The sequence below is a fragment of the Sander lucioperca genome, chromosome 21 (assembly GCF_008315115.2).
Source record: "Sander lucioperca isolate FBNREF2018 chromosome 21, SLUC_FBN_1.2, whole genome shotgun sequence".
NCBI classification, from domain to species: domain Eukaryota; kingdom Metazoa; phylum Chordata; class Actinopteri; order Perciformes; family Percidae; genus Sander; species Sander lucioperca.
Window position 1 is genome coordinate 15,568,575 of NC_050193.1, and position 20,086 is coordinate 15,588,660.

At 41.3% G+C, this 20,086-nt stretch overlaps 1 protein-coding gene across 1 annotated transcript in view; it reads left to right on the top strand.

Moving 5' to 3' along the window:
- myo15aa (myosin XVAa) overlaps positions 1-20,086 on the top strand; it is a 48,149-nt gene that overhangs the window by 16,574 nt on the left and 11,489 nt on the right. Inside the window, exons 12-37 of the mRNA XM_035997049.1 lie at positions 2,765-2,823; positions 3,236-3,359; positions 3,458-3,553; positions 4,293-4,424; positions 4,530-4,655; positions 6,109-6,186; positions 6,325-6,482; positions 6,624-6,669; positions 6,773-6,897; positions 8,118-8,235; positions 8,336-8,511; positions 9,820-9,904; positions 10,065-10,118; positions 10,228-10,309; positions 10,649-10,779; positions 10,981-11,076; positions 12,023-12,258; positions 12,715-12,905; positions 13,692-13,764; positions 13,994-14,185; positions 14,504-14,616; positions 15,249-15,343; positions 16,529-16,664; positions 18,308-18,694; positions 18,964-19,028; positions 19,676-19,813. Of these exons, the coding sequence (XP_035852942.1) occupies positions 2,765-2,823; positions 3,236-3,359; positions 3,458-3,553; positions 4,293-4,424; positions 4,530-4,655; positions 6,109-6,186; positions 6,325-6,482; positions 6,624-6,669; positions 6,773-6,897; positions 8,118-8,235; positions 8,336-8,511; positions 9,820-9,904; positions 10,065-10,118; positions 10,228-10,309; positions 10,649-10,779; positions 10,981-11,076; positions 12,023-12,258; positions 12,715-12,905; positions 13,692-13,764; positions 13,994-14,185; positions 14,504-14,616; positions 15,249-15,343; positions 16,529-16,664; positions 18,308-18,694; positions 18,964-19,028; positions 19,676-19,813 (3,312 nt within the window). The remainder of the gene's footprint in view (positions 1-2,764; positions 2,824-3,235; positions 3,360-3,457; positions 3,554-4,292; positions 4,425-4,529; positions 4,656-6,108; positions 6,187-6,324; positions 6,483-6,623; positions 6,670-6,772; positions 6,898-8,117; positions 8,236-8,335; positions 8,512-9,819; positions 9,905-10,064; positions 10,119-10,227; positions 10,310-10,648; positions 10,780-10,980; positions 11,077-12,022; positions 12,259-12,714; positions 12,906-13,691; positions 13,765-13,993; positions 14,186-14,503; positions 14,617-15,248; positions 15,344-16,528; positions 16,665-18,307; positions 18,695-18,963; positions 19,029-19,675; positions 19,814-20,086) is intronic.

Sequence of the window (20,086 nt, forward strand, 5' to 3'; positions counted from 1 at the left end):
ACAGAGGAGCTGTAAACTGTAACCAATGCTATTTTTTTTAACTGATTGGTTAGTGTAGGTTATTTTCCTCCATTTAAATAATTTATTATTATGTGATACGTTGTTTCAAATTAAACAGTCCGCTATTGCTGTCACTTATCATTGACTTCATTCATAAAATTATTTTCAGTCTTATTTGATTTCCTCCATTTTATTCAACACATCACACCGATGACTTTTGTATAATTCCTATTCATATTATTTCATAATCATATTTCATTCTGCACATCATACCACGTACTTGTAGTTTGAAGATAATGCTGAACAGTCAGTTCACGTTTGGTCCTGAGTTGCATCAGCTGCTTGATACCTGCTTGCAGGTCTAGTCTAATTCTTTAGAAGGAGCAGTTTGGTTCAAACAAAGTTTCTTCTAAATTGTATTTCCCCACATATCCAAAAGTTGGGTTTCCTACTTCATTCAAACACCATTCACCTCAGTTTGCAGTAACCAACATCTTCTTCTTCTTCAAGTTGTAAAAAGTCAGAAGAAAAATGCCAAGAAAATCACAAATACGCTGCTGATTAGGTGCCAGAGACCCCCAAAGTAATTTAAAAAACATTTTATGATACAATTTTTACCCTGATTTTTGCTAAAAATAATGAGCCTTAGCTGTAGGGTCATCTGCTTTGACACCTTGGTCATTCTACCTGACACATCATCACTGTGTCTTTGTGTCTTGAATTTTAATTACGTGTCAAGTGTCTTCCCAAACCTCTGACTTCCTGCGATGCCCTCGTTCATTCATTCATTCATTCATTATGTGCTGAAAACAAATCTCAAATCAAACCTGACCTCATGTAGAGCCGCAGATTCTATTTCTACGTTGTAACAGAATCACTTCATATCCAAACCGTTTCTTTTAACTGCTCAGAATGTACTTTATCTACAGGTGTGACTTTGATATGTCAGCATTGATTATTTGGACGTATCTCTTAAACGCTACGCACACGTCTACAACACACAACAAGCATATTGGCACACAGACACTCATCCTGTACACATACAGTACACAGACATGAATAGACACAAAGAGTATTTACACACTTACTGTTAAGCCATGTTCTTTTGTAGAGTAATGCTTCTGGCAGCGAAAGCATCTCTGGACTCTTTTCTTTTGCAGTCTGTCATGTTGGATGGTATATATTTTATAAATAGCCACACTCAGCAGTGGAGTGTACATAGTAATAGCTTGAGGAGATGTGACCTTTCACATCATAGCCCTTTTAAATAAGAGTCCTGCCTTCTTTGTCTGAAACTGCAACTTTTTATTTGCTTGAGGATTTTAAGCTTACTGGAAACATCATTAGGCTCATATTTCCATATGAGTATTTGTCGTGATCCTTGTAGCTACGAGGGTGTTCCCTCCATCACAAAGGCAAAGCAAAGAAAAGAAAGGAATTGCTTATACTCATTGCCTTTATGTTAAAGTCCTTTAGTGTGTTACCAGGCAGGAGCAGAAGTCCATTGAGTTCACATATAAGTATAAGGCAAGTTCCTCACAAATTGTTTTCAGATCTCATCTGAAAACACCTCCGATCAGAAATTAAAAAAAAGAAAACGTTTGTAGATATCTGATTTGCTCCGGATTTCAGCTGAAGAGATGGCACTCCCACATCCAAAAATCTTTGGTGCACAAATGAAGAAAATTATTTGCCGCATTGTACTCCTTTGCTTCAGGCAGAGTTTGCCGGTGATATCTGAGGAGCTGTCATGGTTAACATGGTATCTAGGACGACTCCCACAGGATTTACTAAACAACTAATAAAGCAGCAATGGAAAGACATCGAACCGAACTACAACCTCCCTTGCATCTCTTCTTCTTTAGTTGTTTATATGGTTCTTAATCAGCAGTGCAGTAGCAATGACACACATTCAGTCCCAATCTTAGTTAGTTAGTTAGTTGTACCAGATCCATGCATCTAAACAGGAATTACCCTGCTGGCATTGGTGGATCATAAGCGCATGTATGATCCACATCCTCTAATATTCCAGTATCTGATTGACCATAAAACATCCTGTTTTGCTGTCTGGTTTAAAAGAAGGAGCAGATTCCAGTCGTCCTGACGGTCTTGTGATGCTTCAGACAAGGAACGAGGGTGATGAGAGAGAAAAAAAGAAAAAAGAGAGAGAAAAAAAGAGAGCGACAGAGGGCTATGTTAATAGTATAAATGATCATGGTGGCAAACCTTATGTCCTCCACACATACAAGTTCTTATGCACTACACTAAGCCTAAGCCTTCTGTATAATCAAATTTCTAATTACAAAGGCGGTTCCTATTGTTTCTATGTAACAGGAGAGGAGTCAGTCGTATCCACTCATTTCCTTTGGCCAAGATCAGACCGTGACAGTCCCAGACACTCACATCAATGAATAAGAGAGGAGAAGAAATACAAGTGGGAGAGTATAAAGAAAGGAAGGTGGAATTAGCAAAAATTAAAGACAAAGGCTACATGGTGTTGAGGTTTTCCACTTTACGCCCTCCCCAGCGTTATTAATTTCAGTGGATCCTCCACTTGACTTAGAAACAAGATTGCCCTATCTTGACTAGGGGCTTAAAATATTAAAATGCAAACATGAATAGACAAACATTTGAAATAAAAGTGTTTGAGGATATAAAGGATATCTCTAGGAGCAAAAGTAGGAGAAGAAGTCCAGTAGGTCGTAACAGGACGAAAGGAGATTTAAGCAATTTCAGACTCTAAACCACTCTGTCTTCTCTTAAGGAGACAATGAGGGATAAGATCCACACCCCATTGACTGTGGAAAGTGCTGTTGATGCCAGGTAAGAGACAGCTGTACATGAAAATGTATAACATGCACTGCATGGAAATGTATTATTTTGTCCTCCAGATGTATTTCACATGAAATACCACCCTGAAAAGGAAATACCACTGACTTAGCCATTTTGTCCCCATTAAAATTATTCCTTTGAAGCCAAGTAATTTTGTGTATCTGTTTCCATAAGAAGACTTTCCCTGCTTCCTAATCTTTGAGACAGTAATGTATGGGAGCTCTTACATGGCCCTTAATAACTTGTCATATCTCATAACTTCTAATTAGTTTTTCCTCACACCAACTTAAAGATAAGAGTGAATGAATTATGTATGGTCCAGTTTTATGATTCATCGACTCTTTCTAATTTCCATACAATAGTACTGTCCTACGTCTTTCACACACAAATCATTGTTCTCCAGAGATGCTGTTGCCAAGATCCTGTACTCGCTACTCTTCCATTGGTTAACAGAGAGGATCAACGCTCAGGTGTACCCCCACCAACACACCGTCTCCATCTCCATCCTGGACATTTACGGATTTGAGGTACAAGACGGAGCATCTTATCACCTGTCTGTCACTTGTTTTTGTGATGCAAAGCAGAAAGAATCCAGTGTGTGTGTGTGTGTGTGTGGGAACAACAGGATCTGGCCTTCAACAGCTTTGAGCAGCTTTGCATTAATTATGCAAACGAGTACCTGCAGTTCTTCTTCAACAGGATCATATTCAGGGAAGAACAGGTGAGTCCACGTCACACCTGTTGAGACACTCAATTAAGTTCACACACACACACACACACACACACACACACACACACACGCACACACGCGCACACACACACACACACACACACGCACACGCACACACACACACACACACACGCACACACGCACACACGCACACACGCACACACGCATGCACGCACGCACGCACACACGCACGCACGCACGCACGCACACACACACACACACACACACACACACACACACACATTGCATTTAGTCTCGAATTACCACAGATATATTCTACAAATAGTATAGGAGTTTGCATTTCTTTAAACCAATCAAAATCGGAACTTGTTTTGGTGGAACATTTGCGCAAAGAAAACACCACATACAATATGAAATGAAGGTAACTGTTCACACAATACAGTAACGTGAGCTATTTAAATTAGCTGGATACATGGTTAACTGTCATTTGCTCTTAACAATGTATCGCTGTGTGTACTTCGTCTATAGCAATCCCACTAATCGGTCCCAAAACGTCCCAGTTAGAGAGTAAATGTCGTAAACAATTTGTTACAAACAAACAAATCTTTTACAAAAACTTTGTGTGTAGCTTGCTAGCTCGAATTTTGTTGTTGTTTCCTGAAGAGAAGGGATTTTGAGAACGGCAGCACACAGAGAGGGGATGTCAGGCAATTATCCTGGAAATGTACTTCCGTTGATCCAGACTATATTACACGTGATCCCCATTCAGGAGGAGTACAGCCGAGAACAGATCCCCTGGCAGGACATCCCATTTAGTGACAACCAGCCCTGCATTGACCTCATTGCTGCTAAGCCTCATGGGATACTGAGGATCCTGGACGACCAGAGCTGTTTCCCACAGGTGGGGCAAAAGGAAACCTTAAGAGAACCTGTAGACCCTTACACTTCTGTTACACCCACAGATTGAATTATCATACATGTGACTTAGAGTCTGCTTTGTTGCCAGGCGACAGACCACACGTTCCTCCAAAAGTGTCACTATCACCATGGCAACAACCCACTGTATCTGAAGCCAAAGATGCCCCTCCCAGAGTTCACCATCAAGCACTTTGCTGGCCGGGTCACCTACCAGGTACGCAGCTCTTCTTTGACTCATCTCAGGTGACAAAACCTGCTATTGGCCTGCCAGTTGATTCACTGACATCAATAATGTAATTGATAACTTCTGATCTGTACCACGAGTATACTCCTGTTTTTGGGCATTGTAGCAGCATCGCTCTACGATGGCAATGCCGGCCTGTCTGTTGGTCATCCAACACTTTGATCCAGACTGCAATATCTCATCATATATTTGATGGATTGCCATTACATTTGGTACATGCATTAAAGGGGAACTATGCAGTTTTTTTTTAGCTTAATTTACCTTAACTGAACAGCTTCGGAGTCATTGGAATGATTATATGACTTTTGTTCGAGTTGAATGGTGGTCGTCTCTCTCCCCCCTAGCACCTGTGAGCGGAAAAACCACCCTTGCAACTTTCAGCCGGCGAGCCGCCGGACTCAGCGTCAGGAAGTATCGCGTGATATCAGGTCTCACGATATAACAACTTGCTTCACGCCACTGCACACATATGCCCATTCAGAAACCAGCTAACAAGGTAGTGATGGAGTTTTTCACACTATCGTCATGGCTGAGCTGGCAAAAAAGAAGCAGAAAGCTAGGAAAGCATTGTCGGAGGAACAGAGAAAGAGGAAACGGCAGACTGACCGAGCGAGGAGTCAGACACGAGTAAACATAGGAGCTGCCAAATATTTATTCTGAAGCTGTAGGGGGAGCTCTATAGAGAAACCTGCGAGCAAAAAGCAAGAAAACAGCGAAGAAAACTGCATAGCGCGTCTTTAATGTTTGCCTTGGGACCGTTGGTGATGCCTTAACTTCTCATCTAGCACCATCATCAGGTCAAAACTTAAATTTGACTGACGCAGGTTTTTTTCTGCATAGAGGAATGTTTGGCACCCCCCCCCCCCTCCCCAAAGAGGTTTTAGCAAGCACCAAATTATCACCAGTGCCAAAATGATAAGAATTAAGAAAAAAAAGCAATTCAAATCTAAGCTAAGTGCATTTATCAGCAATTTACTAAACAACTGTTGAACAAGCAGAACATTGATTTGAATAGGTGCCCTAATCTCAGTTTTATTGTCCAGAGTCTGGCTGTACCGGACTCTCGATGATTTTAACGGTAGTATTTGAATATTAATATATTTTTTTCAAGCAGTTTTGTTAATTGGGGTTTCATTAACTCAAGCATAATAGGCATTTTTCTTTATCAAATTGTCAGAAAAACAGGCAAACGCATAGATTTCTGTCAAATAAGGTAACACAGACTCATTGGCTTTACTGTACGCAAACCGATCATGCTTGCTGTTGTGCGTAGTCACCCCCCCCACCCCCCCACCCCACACCCACAAAGGACGAATTTGAATCAGGAAAAACCCTGCTGACGGACCGACTGAAAATGCATTGAGGAAACATTAAAAACGGTTCCTGACAGATATTCCAGTAATTTGTGATGTCAATGATGCAGGTTTACAAGTTCCTCGATAAGAACTACGACCAGGTCCGTCAGGATGTCCTGGACCTGTTCATTCAGAGCAAAAACAAGGTGAGAGGAGAGGAGCATCTTCACATCAACATATGCATGCGTGGTCATGTTACCCTTGGAGACCTAATCGAATTTCTGTGAATGTAAACGATTGTATTAAAACAGTGTGAATGTATGTGTGTATTTGTGTGTTTCCAGATGGTGTCAAATCTCTTCCTGGTTCACGCAGAGGTCACGGGTCAGCAGAGAGGTGGTCACATGAGGAAGAGCAGCACAGTCACCAGAAAATACCAAGCTCCCACCGTCAGCAACAAGTTCCAACAGTCCCTGCTGGAGCTGGTGGAGAAGATGGAGAGGTAAAGCAGAGAGAAGCAGAGATATTTACTCTCAGAAACTAATTTAACAGCACACAGTTGCTTTCCACAATTTTCATAAAAATAAGTATGAATAATTATAATAAGCAGGAAATGTTGTTTGCTTTCATTTTTCCGTTTCAGGTGCAACCCTTATTTTGTCCGCTGCATTAAGCCAAATAATATGAAGGTAGATTTTTCTACTGATGACACTGATCATTTGCATGCATGAGTTCAGTCTCACTGTATCCTGACAGCCATTGTTTTTCACATGTGCTTACATCTGTGTTCAGCAACCAGGTGTATTTGAGGAGGACCTGGTCAGCAGCCAGCTAAGACACTCAGGGGTCCTGGAGACCATTAGGATCCGTAGAGAGGGGTATCCTGTCAGAATGCCATTTTACAACTTCCTATTCAGGTAAGGAGTAGTCTCGCTTTGCCAGACCCTCCTCCAAAGCGCGTTGAAGGAGGGTCTGGCTACTCCACATAGCATTCGGGGATGGGAGGAAAATATGCTCTGGTTTAATGGCATTTCTTTAAACCAATCAGAATCGTCATGGGCGGTGCTAAACTCCGCACAGAGCCGCTGCAAAATAGTCATGCGAGAGAAAACTCAGATTGGACAGATAGTCTAGAGGCTGTCTGGATTTACCCTGCAGAGATCTGAGGAGCAGTTAACAATAGTCCTCATAAATCCACCGAATTTAAAATTCCAACACAAAGAAAGCGTAAGGAAATGGAAAAATACATGCATCCGGCGGAATTTCCTGCAGCACCGGAGCAATCCCGGAAGTGGAACGCGAAGGTTATAGACTAGGTAAGGAATAATCATAGACATCATCTGTATTTGTGGTTAATCACTGGATGGTGGAAGAAACCTTTGTGAAGAAGCACTGTGTTGTTAGCATGGGAAGTGACAGCTAACATGTCTGACAAGATACAGAAAAGAGTGTCGCCTGTTGCAGCAGCCTGTAACAGATAATCCATACCATTTTACCAATATCCCTGTTATTTTTTTAAGCCAATGCATTATTTTGTGTGTGTTTGTATGTGTGTGTGTGTGTGTGTGTGTGTGTGTGTGTGTGTGTGTGTGCCACCGTCATTGTGTCCAGAGCTTAGAGCCGCCCAAGACGATTTTTTTAAATGGCTCACATTACTGTATTGTGTAAATAATTACCTTCATTTCAAATTGTATGTGACGTTTTCTTTGCGCAAATGCTCCACCAAAACAAGTTCCTTCCCGAGACTATTTTGCAGAGCCACCGTCACTGCGTCCAGAGCTTAGAGCCGCCCAAGACGATTGTGATTGGTTTAAAGAAATGCAAACAAACTCCTATACTATTTGTAGAATATATCTGTGGTATAGACAGACCTTACTCCACAGCGCTGTGGAGATAGGTCTGGCAATGCGAGACTACATGCAATACAATTTCCTGTACAGTGAGTTCACACGTTTTATTATTTTTCTGTCAAAACAACTTATCAATTAATTTACTAATGCTTCCAGCTCATCTATTTGTATGCTTGTCTGCATATGTGCATGCAAACATTTGTGTATTTTGTGTATGCATTTGTAATGTGAAGTGTGTGTGTGTGTGTGTGTGTGTGTGTGTGTGTGTGTGTGTGTGTCATCCCCAGGTATAAGTCTCTGGTGGGGATACGAGAGCTTCCGGCAGCAAATGGAGAAAACTGTGTGATAATGCTCAGTAAACTGTGTCTTCTCAGACCAGGAGCATTCCATGTTGGAGTCACAAAGGTGAGGCTCTCCTCTCATTTGTCCATGCTAATCCTTTCACAAAACCAGCAATCCAAGCTAATCACATGTGTGTGTGTGTGTGTGTGTGTGTGTATGGCAGTTGTTTCTGAAGGAGGACATCTACCAGTTGTTGGAGTGTAAGCGTGAACGTGCCCGTCACCTTGCTGCTCTCACCCTGCAGCGTTACACCCGGATGTTCTTCGTCAGGAAACGCTTTGTGGCCTTCCGCAAGAAGATCATCGGGCTGCAGGCACAGTGCCGAGGCTTCCTCACAAGGTCGGCCTTTCCGCTACTGCTAGCTTCATAACTATCAACTGATTTGTGGATATCTACCAAGTAAAAAGCTTGATTTAGTTGATTTAGCAGAAAAGCATTTATGTAAAGAAATAGTGGTACTTATAATTAAAAAAGACTAGTGCTGTCAGTTAAACGCGTTCTTAACGGCGTTAACGCAAACCCATTTTAACGGCGTCAATTTTTTTCTCGCGAGATTAACGTTCTTTTTAGCCTAGCAAACTTTGTAGTTTTTTTCACATGCTGTTGCAACAACTAGTAACGTTAGAAAAACTACAACACCACACCAGATCTAGCTAGACCGGAAAAAAACAACAGGCACGCCGCACACACTTGTTTGGGCTTGCGAGCCGGCCAAAGAGTACTAGGCTAACGTCACGTTTTGAGTGGATGGCGAGCGCGAGACACCGAAGTGGATGCCAATAAGATTCTGAATGGAAAGTTTATTTTTAAAAAGTTGCCAAATGGTTCCATTGACAAGACCAAAGTGATCTGTGTGTTTTGTCGTTGTGAACTGAGCTATCATCGCAGCACGTCCAGTCTGAAATACCACTTGATGGCCAAGCACACAGCTGATGCCAATTCTCCGCCCCCTCGTCAAAGCCAGGCCGATCCACTTTTCATTTTTGATAAGAGCATTAAAATGAGAAAAAATAATGGGACAAAAAGAAATCAATTGACATTTAGAATAGATAAAAATGTGCGATTAATTGCGAGTTAACTATGACATTAATGCGATTAATCGCGATTAAATATTTTAATCGTTTGACAGCACTAAAAAAGACCTTTTCCTATCTACATATATATATAACGTAGCAGTGAGAAAGACAAATTAAGGTTAACACTAATACTCCTTCTAATGGGGAACACAAAGATTTTAAAAAGATGGTACATTATGGTACTTTTTAAGGAACAGTATGTAATTTAAATCATTGGTAGGCAAAATCATTTTCTAAAGTTTCCGAAAAACGGTCATATTAGGAACAAACATGATGATTCCTACAAATCGAACAGACCTATGCATATCAAGTAAGAAGGAAACTTTGACGCAAATACCCTCATATTAAAACTGCATTGTATACTAAATGGAAATTATTTAGAAAACTACTGAACCAAATCCTAACCATAATAACACATTGTGACTTCTGTAACAAAGTACTTGTAGCATGCCTACAACGTTTGTCTCTTTGTATGTGTGAAAAAGCTTTCTCAGGAAATGGGATCAAAACATGACGTTAAGATATGAGACGTGTTAATGGTGGTACTCCAATTCTTCATTCTGCCCTCCAGGAAGCACTATGTGAAAATGAGGGAGAGTCTAGTTCGGTTCCGCTCTCTCGTCCACATGTACGTCAACCGCAAGCGATACATCAAGGTACATGACGTCTGCTGTCAAAGGACAATTTATCTCCTTTCATACCTGGGGGATGCAACCTCTCATGCCCACATAAATCACTCAGGATGTTGAACATATTACCCACTTTTGTGATTGAAGTGAAAATGTTCAGTGTGTGATTTCTGTGATCTGTTTGCAGAAGAAGTTTGAAGCCCAGAGGAAAGCTGAAGAGGAGAGGAGGAGGAGAGAGATGGTAAGATAGAAGTTTGGACAGGATAAGTATAGCGTGTTCTTCTCTCACGCGACAGGAAGGAAGGTTTTGGCAGTCGGTCATTATAGAATAAAAACAATAACTCTTTTAGGAGCTGACCAAGCGGGAGGTGGTGAACGTCACGCACTTGGTGATCCCTGCAGAACTGGGCACGTTACTGCAGACAGCAGGAGGTGTGTAAATGTCTGTATGTCTGTCGTCCTGTTTGTGAAGTCCACATTAGTGTGCACAGTGCACACATGTATCTTTCATGAACCAAATAGCCGAGCGAGCACTTAGTTTAGCCCTCTGAATGGGTCTCATCTCATCGGCGCTCACAGAAGAGAGGGACAGTTGATAAATACTCCATAAATTATGTCAGTTTAAATCTGGTCAGCTTCAACAGTTGCAAAAGAAAGTAGCACAGGACACAGGACTCCATGCTCCTACAGAATACAGTATGTATGCTGGTTGACATGTCATTCACACTCCTCTCTCTCTCTCGCTCTCTCTCTCTCTCTCTCTCTTTCTAGTCAAGAGGGAGTTGCACTCAGACTGTCTGGCTCTGCTTCAGGCTCCTCATATCCAGGAAGAGGCTCAACTCACTCTGCCTCTGGACATCAACAACTACCCGTTCTACCGCTATGTGCAGATCTACTTTAGGGTGAGAACAGTATACTTACAGTATTACAGTCAGTTTCAGTCTATATAATATGTTCTTTAAAAATGCCCTCTCGACTGTAATGGTTATTCCTCAGATTTGTTCTTATAAGATCATTGTTTTGAAAATCATGTAGTTAATGTGTCAGGTTTGTGTCAAGTTGTTGTGCTTCCCGAAAACAATGTCAATCTTTTGTTTCTGTAGGAACCAAAATTTGGGATGTTGAGTGCACCTCTGGAGTCCCCGCTGACCCGTGTAGAGGAAGATCTGAGAGGAGAAGCTCTGGAGCTCTTCATCCTGGTAGGCTGACTCCATTTACTCATGCACTGCACTTCTGTCCTTTACAATTATACAGTGTCACACAGTTACACACTGCCACACTGTCTCTAGTTGTTCAGGGGCAATTCCAGGATTTTTTAGTGGGGTCGCACAGTGGGGACCAATAATCAGTCAGGGGGGGCCCAGGGAGGTATTTTATCAGAATACAGCATAGAAAATCTGCCTAGAAATTTAGGAAAGGGTGCCCAGATAGCTCAGTTAGTAGAGCAGGCGCCCACATATAGAGGTTTACTCCTCGACCCAGCTGGCCCGGGTTCGACTCCGACCTGCGGCCCTTTCCTGTTTGTCATTCCACCCTCTCTCCCCCCTTTCATGTCTTCATCTGTCCTGTCAAAAATAAAGGCCGAAAATGCCCAAAAACAATCTTTAAAAGAAGAAGACATTTAGGAAATATTGAATAGGATAGAACAACACAATGTAATTCTGCTAAATAAAATCCATTAATTATTAATGTCACAAATTGTATATCCGAATACAATACACATTTTCTATAGGCTCAGTCTGCCACTTCTTAAAATGTTCCATGGTATCAGCATTTTGGATAGTCTTCATGGAAACTTTTTTTTAATTAATTGGTCATGTGACAAGGGCTGGAAAGATTGGCAAAACAGGCAGCCAAGTGACAGTGCTCTGATCTAATCGAAATTCTCTAGCCCAATGGATTGGAGGAGGGCACCAGGGAGGGCCAGTTATATTTCAGGGGCTTCAGTTGCTTGCTGCCCAGGTTCATCATCTTGTCCCTGCATCTGTGTCATTGTTGTTCTATGAAACAACTTTTTAAACGTAACAAAAGAGTTAGTTAAGCTTTACACAATGAAATGATACTCTAAATCAATAAAATACAGCTCTTAGTGGCCAGGACATTAAAGTTAGTTGTGATGTTTTCTGCCTTTTACTCTGCTTTCAGGTATTACGATTCATGGGGGACCCTCACCTGAATGGTGCGCAGGAAAACATGTTTGGGAATTACATCATCCAAAGGGGCCTGTCTTCTCCAGGGTTACAGGACGAGATCCTGGCTCAGGTCGTCAACCAGGTGTGGAGGAACGTTAACTCCGACAATGCTGAGAGAGGCTGGCTGCTGCTGCTGGCGTGTGTCTGCAGCTTCGCCCCGTCACCCAAGATAGGCAAATATCTACTGAAGTAAGACATCATTTCTTACACGTGTACAGAAATCATATTGAAGAAAATATGTACTTTTACACGCATTCACACGCAAATGGGTGTTGAGTAGTAGTAATAAGTAAGTAATACACGTAGAAAAAATATATATAAATATACATAACTGAAAAAAATTGTATCTGACTGCAGCTAAAAAATAAACAATAACAAAACTAAAACAACTCAAAATAACTATGATTTCCTGGAATATTTCAAATGCAAGAGTGAAAATGCAGTTTAAAAAGTCATATAAGTAATGGCAGGTAGCACAAAATGAAACTTAAGGAAACAATCTAAAAAATGATTGAAAATTCATTTGTACAAGTTATAGTTTTAATGAAGTCATTAGTAAGTGTAACTAAGTGTAACAGAAAACATAAAAATAAATGTGGTTGGAGGGGCAAAAAGTATAACCTTGGTTGTCCTTCTCCTCTCCAGGTTTGTATCTGACCACGCCCCTGCTGGTTGCCAGGCGTTGCTGCAACACAGACTCATCCAAGCCAATCAGAAGACACAGCTAGGCTCAGGCTCCACCCCCGAGACGGCACGGACCTATCCGCTGTCGCTGCTGGAATGGACAGCCAATAGGAAGAAGGCTAACATGGTGTTGCAGGTGCACTGCTTTGACGGTAAGATGCAGCTTGCCTTTTTTAAGATTTTTAACATTACACCACGCAGTTTAATCTTCCCACACTGCCAACAGATGAAAGGCAGAAACAGATATTTACAAAATGTACCGCTTTTCATTTTTCTCTTTACATTCAGTTTGTACAACAAATCTCAGAAAACAGAAAAATGTCAGACTTGTATATGTGATATCATGTAAGTAGTCTTTCTCAACTACAGTTTAAATGAGCTCACGCCTCAAAGAAAAGCAAGGAGACTGCTGGCATCACTCTTGTTGAGTGGAATCAATTACTGCCCTTGATCATCGATTATTCATTGCCAGTCAGGATCAGATGATGGAACTACAGGGCTCTCATGGTCTTTCAATTGCGCAATTTATTGCATTTAGCTTTGGTTTGATTTAAAAAAAAATAAACACACACACACACACACACACACACACACACACACAATGGAAAGAAATAGGGCTGCACAATTAGTCGCAATCTTATCGAAATCGCAATATGGACTAGTGCAATATCCAAATCCTACAGAATACAGAAAACATCTTTGTTTGGTACAGATCCTCGCAAAAATCACACTATAATCATTTTAATTTTTTAAGATTTAATATTAGCCAATGAAAATGACAATAATGATATAAACATGATCATTCCCTTCAATATCATGGATCATACTGCAAACGCAATATCAGTCAAAATAATCACAATTAGATATTTTCCTCATATCGTGCAGCCCTAGAAAGAAACATTTTAAGATACAGTATTCTTTGTTTATTTTTTCTGTAGGAGGATCATTTCTTTGTCCGGCCCATTCCTGGACCAGTGGAGAGGATTTAGCAGGGGACATACTGCGCCACAGGTGCTGATTCCTCATATAAACTGAATATTTAGTGTAGTTCTTTTCAGCTCATGGTTCTGCTTGGATACATTCAATTTGAATAACCTCTTGAACCGCTCTGTATTTCTTTAGTCTTCCTACTCAAAACTATATTTTGTATTTGTATTTGTAAATCACACTTTACTGAAACTCCAGCTTCATAATATTAATTTTACTGCAAAAAAAAATTAAAAATCCAAACAACTTGCAGGGGAGTGTCGGACTGGTGGAGGGGGAGTTCAATTCTGATGAAGGAGCATGGCCAGTGGGTGGAGTTAGCGGGTCACGACTATGTGATGGACCTGATTGCAGACCTGGAGCTTCCCACTGACTTCCCAAAGCAGAAGAGCTACTTCATCATCAGCACTGACGATCCAGCCAGAGTCCGAGCAAATGCCAGCTTGTCAGTACACAAAACACACACTAATACATGCATGTACAAATATATGAAATGTAGATATTTTCACCAAAGAAATAAATTGAACTCTAATTAATTCTCCTCTCCTTTGGTGGTTAGTTGTTGGATTAAGAAAGCACATTTTTATTTGTTTTACAGGTTTTGTTGTGTTTGATTTAGGATTTTCTTTTCTTGACTTGCTTTTAATATTTGTGATTGTGATTCTTCTCTGAAACTTTGAAAACTCCTCTCCTGTCCTCTCCTGTCCTCTCCTCTCCTCTCCTCTCCTCTCCTCTCCTCTCCTCTCCTCTCCTCCCTTCTCAGTGCTTTGTTTGGCAGTGGCTTTGAGTCAGATGAGGAGCTTCCTCCTGCCTTTCCTCTCCGTAACAGCAGACCAGCCTACAGCCTGCCTGACTCTGACGGTTACTACAGCCATGGTACACACACGCTGGGACGATATGCTTTTGTCCCGGTTTGATTCTTTCACGATACATGGGGGCCGATTCGGTTTGCATTGCGATTTTCATTTATTGCGATTCTAGAAGTATTGCGATTCGATAGTATTGTGATTTTCTTTTCCTTCTTTAACAAAAAGAAAAGTTGAATAATACACTTCTAGAGACAATACATCATGAGACATTTCTTTGTTTTCTAAGACGAATGCACACCACATGTCAGTCAGTCAGTCTGACATTTATTTAATTCGTAAAGAAGTACATAACATGTATTTTCTGCATTTTCTGCTTTCGATCTGTAGTCACCGTCGGCGGTACCGTTTAAACAGAAAATATTTAGGTGAATCAGTGGTAAAAGAAATAAAATAAAAAATGTTGATTCTGGAGAAAAGAAAGGATTTCTAAAAATTAGTAGCAAGTGTATAAATGTATTGTAATCTGTAGACAAGGTTAGATATGAGTCCTGTTGTTACAACCCAGTATCACTAGTATCACTAGTAACTACAGTGGCAGCTTATTTCGGTTAAATAGTTACAGTTTCTGGTTATTGAAAGCGCTGAACGTTATGTGTGACAGCCATGTTTAAAGCTACTCTGCTGTCTGTCTGTGTCCAGTAGAGTCGGATGCGTTCAGTGACGGTCAGACTCAGAGAGGAATGGACCGCTACCTGGACAGTCTGTTTGACCCTGTGCTGTCAGACAGCAGCATAGTGAGTACTGACCAGAAACATCCCACCCTAACCATACTTTCCCTCTTGCTTTGGAAATACATTAGCGTGGTAACGATAACTTGACTAATCAGTTAGTCTGTTTAATCATCCAATAGACTGAAAAACATCACAAGCTGGTGTAGGGACTGAATTAAAGACACACAGCGCACTGAAATAGTGCATGCATGGGAGTCTACTTGTATGCTAATCCTGTTTTTTTAAAAAGCTTAATTTAATGAGTTTAGTGAACTCTCACCAGTACATTCATTCTGACATTTTACAGGCTAAGCAATCCATTAATAAAGTGGAAAAAACAGGAAATTCTCATTAGCTGCAGCTCTGCATAAAACTGTCCCGTCATGCTCTCTCCACCTGATCTGCCGTCTGAGTGTGAATGGAGTGGCGTGTTGATAGATGGATGGAACATGTGATCCACGGCTTCTGTTTTTGTATGAATGGAGCAGACAGGAGGGGTGATTGGGTTACTGAGTGACCTACCGTATTTGACCGCAACAGCAGGCAGCGCACATGCACAGCTCTGTGGGGGATTACTGTTCCGTTAACGGCTTCACATTTTGTGAATTCGGTAAAACAAAAACAAAAAAGCAAGAGGCCCCGTCATTGGGAGGGAACAGGAAGAAAGTCAGTCAGTGCAGGTATGTTTTGGGTGTTGACTTAGGTTCTCTATTTCAGATTAAAACAACCTAATGTTGTAACATTAGACCATTTTGCTTGGATATTCTATTAATTAAGATTGAGGTTTTGCATGTGAGACTTTATTCTTTGACTTATCTGTGCAGTAAAGCGTTTTTCTCGTGAAAATAGCTCTTTGGTTTTGTTGTGTTGAGACAGCAAGGTTTTTTTATGTTGCAGAAAATCTTGTTGGAGATTCTGACTCCTTTTTTGTTTTGTTTGAGTTTCTGAATTTTGTGTGTGCTGGAGCTTTTCCTCCAGTGTGTACGGTACTTCCTGCGGAGTATTCAGTTCCTACTGCTTTACAGAGGGTCTGAATCAACCAATACAATATACTCCCTCTCTCTTGTCCCTTTAGTCTCTCCTTTTTCTAACATACACACACACTTCTTCCCCTACTCTTCATGTCTCTCAAACTCCACTTTCTCAACATCTCCAACCGTCCTTTTCTATCTGCTGAATCTCTGTGGCCTGTGTCTCTCTGGCTACCAGGACATGGAAAAAACTGGAAGTTTATCAGCAAGGATGAAGGGAGGAGGAGGTATAGGCATCACAGGAGGAGGAAGAGGAGAGGGGGAAAGTCAAACAGCCCCCAGCCGACCTTATCCACCAGGAATACATCCCGGAGGTAAAACACTTCTTAGTATGTGTGTATGTTAGTTACATCTAGTCTAAGTGTAGATTGTCCAAAGCTTTCCCTTACATTTGTGTTTTTGTTATTTAGTTTTGTTACTTTCCTCCGTGTTTGTCACAGATTTAACAGTTTCCTTACTCTTTTCATTTTTTGGACCATTGTTTTTCATTCCACCCAATCCTTCTTTTGTCCTGCCGCTAAAGCCTCTCTCTCATTTTTTTTTTTTCTCTCAACTGATATCAATAATTCACTTTTTTCTAAGTTAATTCTAAATCGGCATTAGTCTCAGATTGATAAAAAGTTAGATAGATAAATAGCCCCCTTAATGCTGGAAACACTGCCAAGGTTGAAATGTTTTGGGTTATTCTGTTTTTGACCTTTAGTTCCTTGGCAAAGTACACAAGGAACAACCGAACAACAGAAACAAAGAAATAACAATTTAATGCAGTTTAACATAGTGTCACACATATTTATTTTTGTAATTATTTCCATATTGTTCAAGGTTGACGGCTAAAGTGCCTCAGTGACACTGGACAGGACTGAGGTGTAAAGGTGTACAGTTCACCAACCTTAATCGGTCTCTTAGAGCAGTCTGACCTCATGGATAATGCATAGACAGCCATTCACTGTAACCACAGATGACTGCTTTACTCTCTATAGGCCTCTGTCACTCATTCTGTCTCTTGCTACACATACTATTTTTTATCAAACACACTGATGCTATAGACCTTTTTCACAGCAGACATGTTGACATGTCATAGTAGGAAAAGCACAGGTGTATTCAAAACCATTAATGATGGCTTCCACTTAGGAGAGGCCCTGGTATTGTGCATGCTGACTCACTGAAATAGCTTACTGGGACACTTGATGGAATTGTGCCATCGTTAAGGTTATCAATTTCAGCTGTGCTTTTCCTACTATCCTACTATAAGTCAAAATGTCTGCTGTGAAAAAGGTCCATAATTTGGTTTCTCTGTTCATCACTGCCGTTCTTTCTATAGGCTGTTTTGTGCACGCTTCTCTCTGTGGCTGTACAAAATGTCACACAGTATGTAATCACTTTTATGTCGCCCACCATACTCTACCACTGGCAGTACGTTAAATGACTCTGAGTATGTTGAACTAATTTTTCATCTAAGGCTCTCCCTGTTGGACAAGGTGCAGCAGAGAGAGCAACAGCGGTGAAGACAGAGACAGAAAGAAAAGGGGATGAAGGAAACTACAGCCGTTTAGTTTATGTCTATGCATCTCATTTTCGGTTTGATGGATAGTTTACCAAATCTTTGAACAACTATGTTAAAACATGGTGTTTTGGATCCAAACTTGCAAGTATAATATTTAATATCATTAATTGTATTTATAATAACATAATTTATGACAACTTGTCTGGCCAGTGTGCACCTGCTTTAGTTAAATTTGGGTTGAATGAACAGTACAGATAATACGTAGCAAACAAACACATGGAAACAGATGTTTACATCAACAAGAAATGCTAACATGCTGATGTTTAGCCAGTATATCGGTAAATTGCAGATTAGCTTGTCCGGTTTTGTCTGCCCAGGATGAAAATAGCAATTAAGTCCATTTAAAACAGAATCCTGGAACAAGCACTGGTCCTAACTCTTACCCTGTTCCCTGACCTGTCACTCTTCAAGCTGTGCCAGTGCTTCCAGTAGCAGGAGGAATGATGCCACCAATCCCCGCCATGCCAATCCCCTCCCACCACCATCACCACGAACAACACCAACAGCAGCAGCAGCAGCAGCAGCAGCAGGAACCTCAACAACAGCCGCAGCCACAATACCACCAATACAACCTTCCCAAACACACCTACAACCAGCAGACTCCTTCTACCATTACTTCTTCCACACGTGTAGCACTCACCCCATCACCCACTCGCGCTCCCGCTGCTGATAGAGATAATGTAGCATCCCATGTTACTGGCGTCCCCGGTCTGCCGGGGGTGCCCTCGCTCCCTGCCACGCCTGTGGTTCCAGGCTTGCCTGTGATGACAGGTGTGCCAGGTACAATACTCAGATGTGCGTTCCAGCATGTTTGGCCTGAAGCTTGTGGGCATGGTGGAGTTACAATTCAATTCATGTTAGATAAAAGCCATATGTTTTTTATATCTTGCATTTCATTGTGAGGTTGTAAAGTTCCTCTGTGTGGTTTGTTTGAAGTGGAGGAGTCTACTGGGTCTTTTGCAGTGAACTGTGTGTGATTCTACTATTTTTCTACAACAAAATCATCTTGGCTACATGGTGTCCATACTTATATGTTTATACTTCTCTAGGATCGGAGCAGACGGTACTGACTCAACAGCAACAGGCCATCATCCACCAGCAAGCCATCATTCTGGTTTGTCACATATCCTTCTTCTGGACAACTCTGATATTACTGTTGGTGTATTTGTCTTAGTTGTTACATAAAATATATGGTAACATATTGTTGGGCCTGTTAAATGTTAAACCTACATCGTGTAATTTTTTGAGTTGATTCTTAGCAAATAACCGCTTTTTGTTATTTAACAAATATGTACTCATTCATGTGTAATTACTTCCACCAACTAATCAAAGTATTCTCGTAGAATCTGACATTCAGAATCATTCAGAATACATACGAGCAACTTGCTCGAATGACGGCAGCCATGTAGCGCCTCCATCTTTAAAATACGAATGCCAGGGGGAGATTGCTCGCCAGGGAAGCGAAAAAGAGAATTAAAACGACGCGACAGACAAAGCAACAAGACCAAAGTTAATATTGGAGTGGCTAGAACAGCTGCGTGTAAACGAGGGAGAGAACTAATTTCAGGTTCGGCAACCGTAGGACACAATCAATGTAGCTTTAAAACTCGATATAAGTTGAGTTTTATTCAGTGTTTATACTTATACTTATACTTAGTAGCCCCACACAACATTTAGACCATCCACATAAAGTAAAATGAGAAATAAAATTAAGAGTATACATTAGCATGAAGGTATACTGTTCTTGTGTGTGTGTTGCAGGCCCAGCAGATGACCATGCAGGCCATTGCGATCCAGCAGCAGATGTTGTCCTCCTTTCCTCCCGTTGCCCCGGCGCCCCAGTCACCACCCTCACAGCATTACACACACTTGCCACAACACTCTCACAGAACCAGCCCTGTGAGTAAACACACACACACACACACACACACACACACTCTGTGCTGGGGTGTTGCATGAACACTAGTCTGGCTTTGCCACACCCTCCTCCAAAGCGCGCTGGAGGAGAGTCTGGCTACTCCACATAACATTCGGGATGGAAGGAAAACGTGCTCTGGTTTATTAGCATTTCTTTAAACCAATCACAATCGTCTTGGGCAGTGAGCACTGGAGAAAAGCTGTGGTGCCACTGCAAAATAGGCTCGGGAAGAAATTTGTTTTGGTGGAACATGT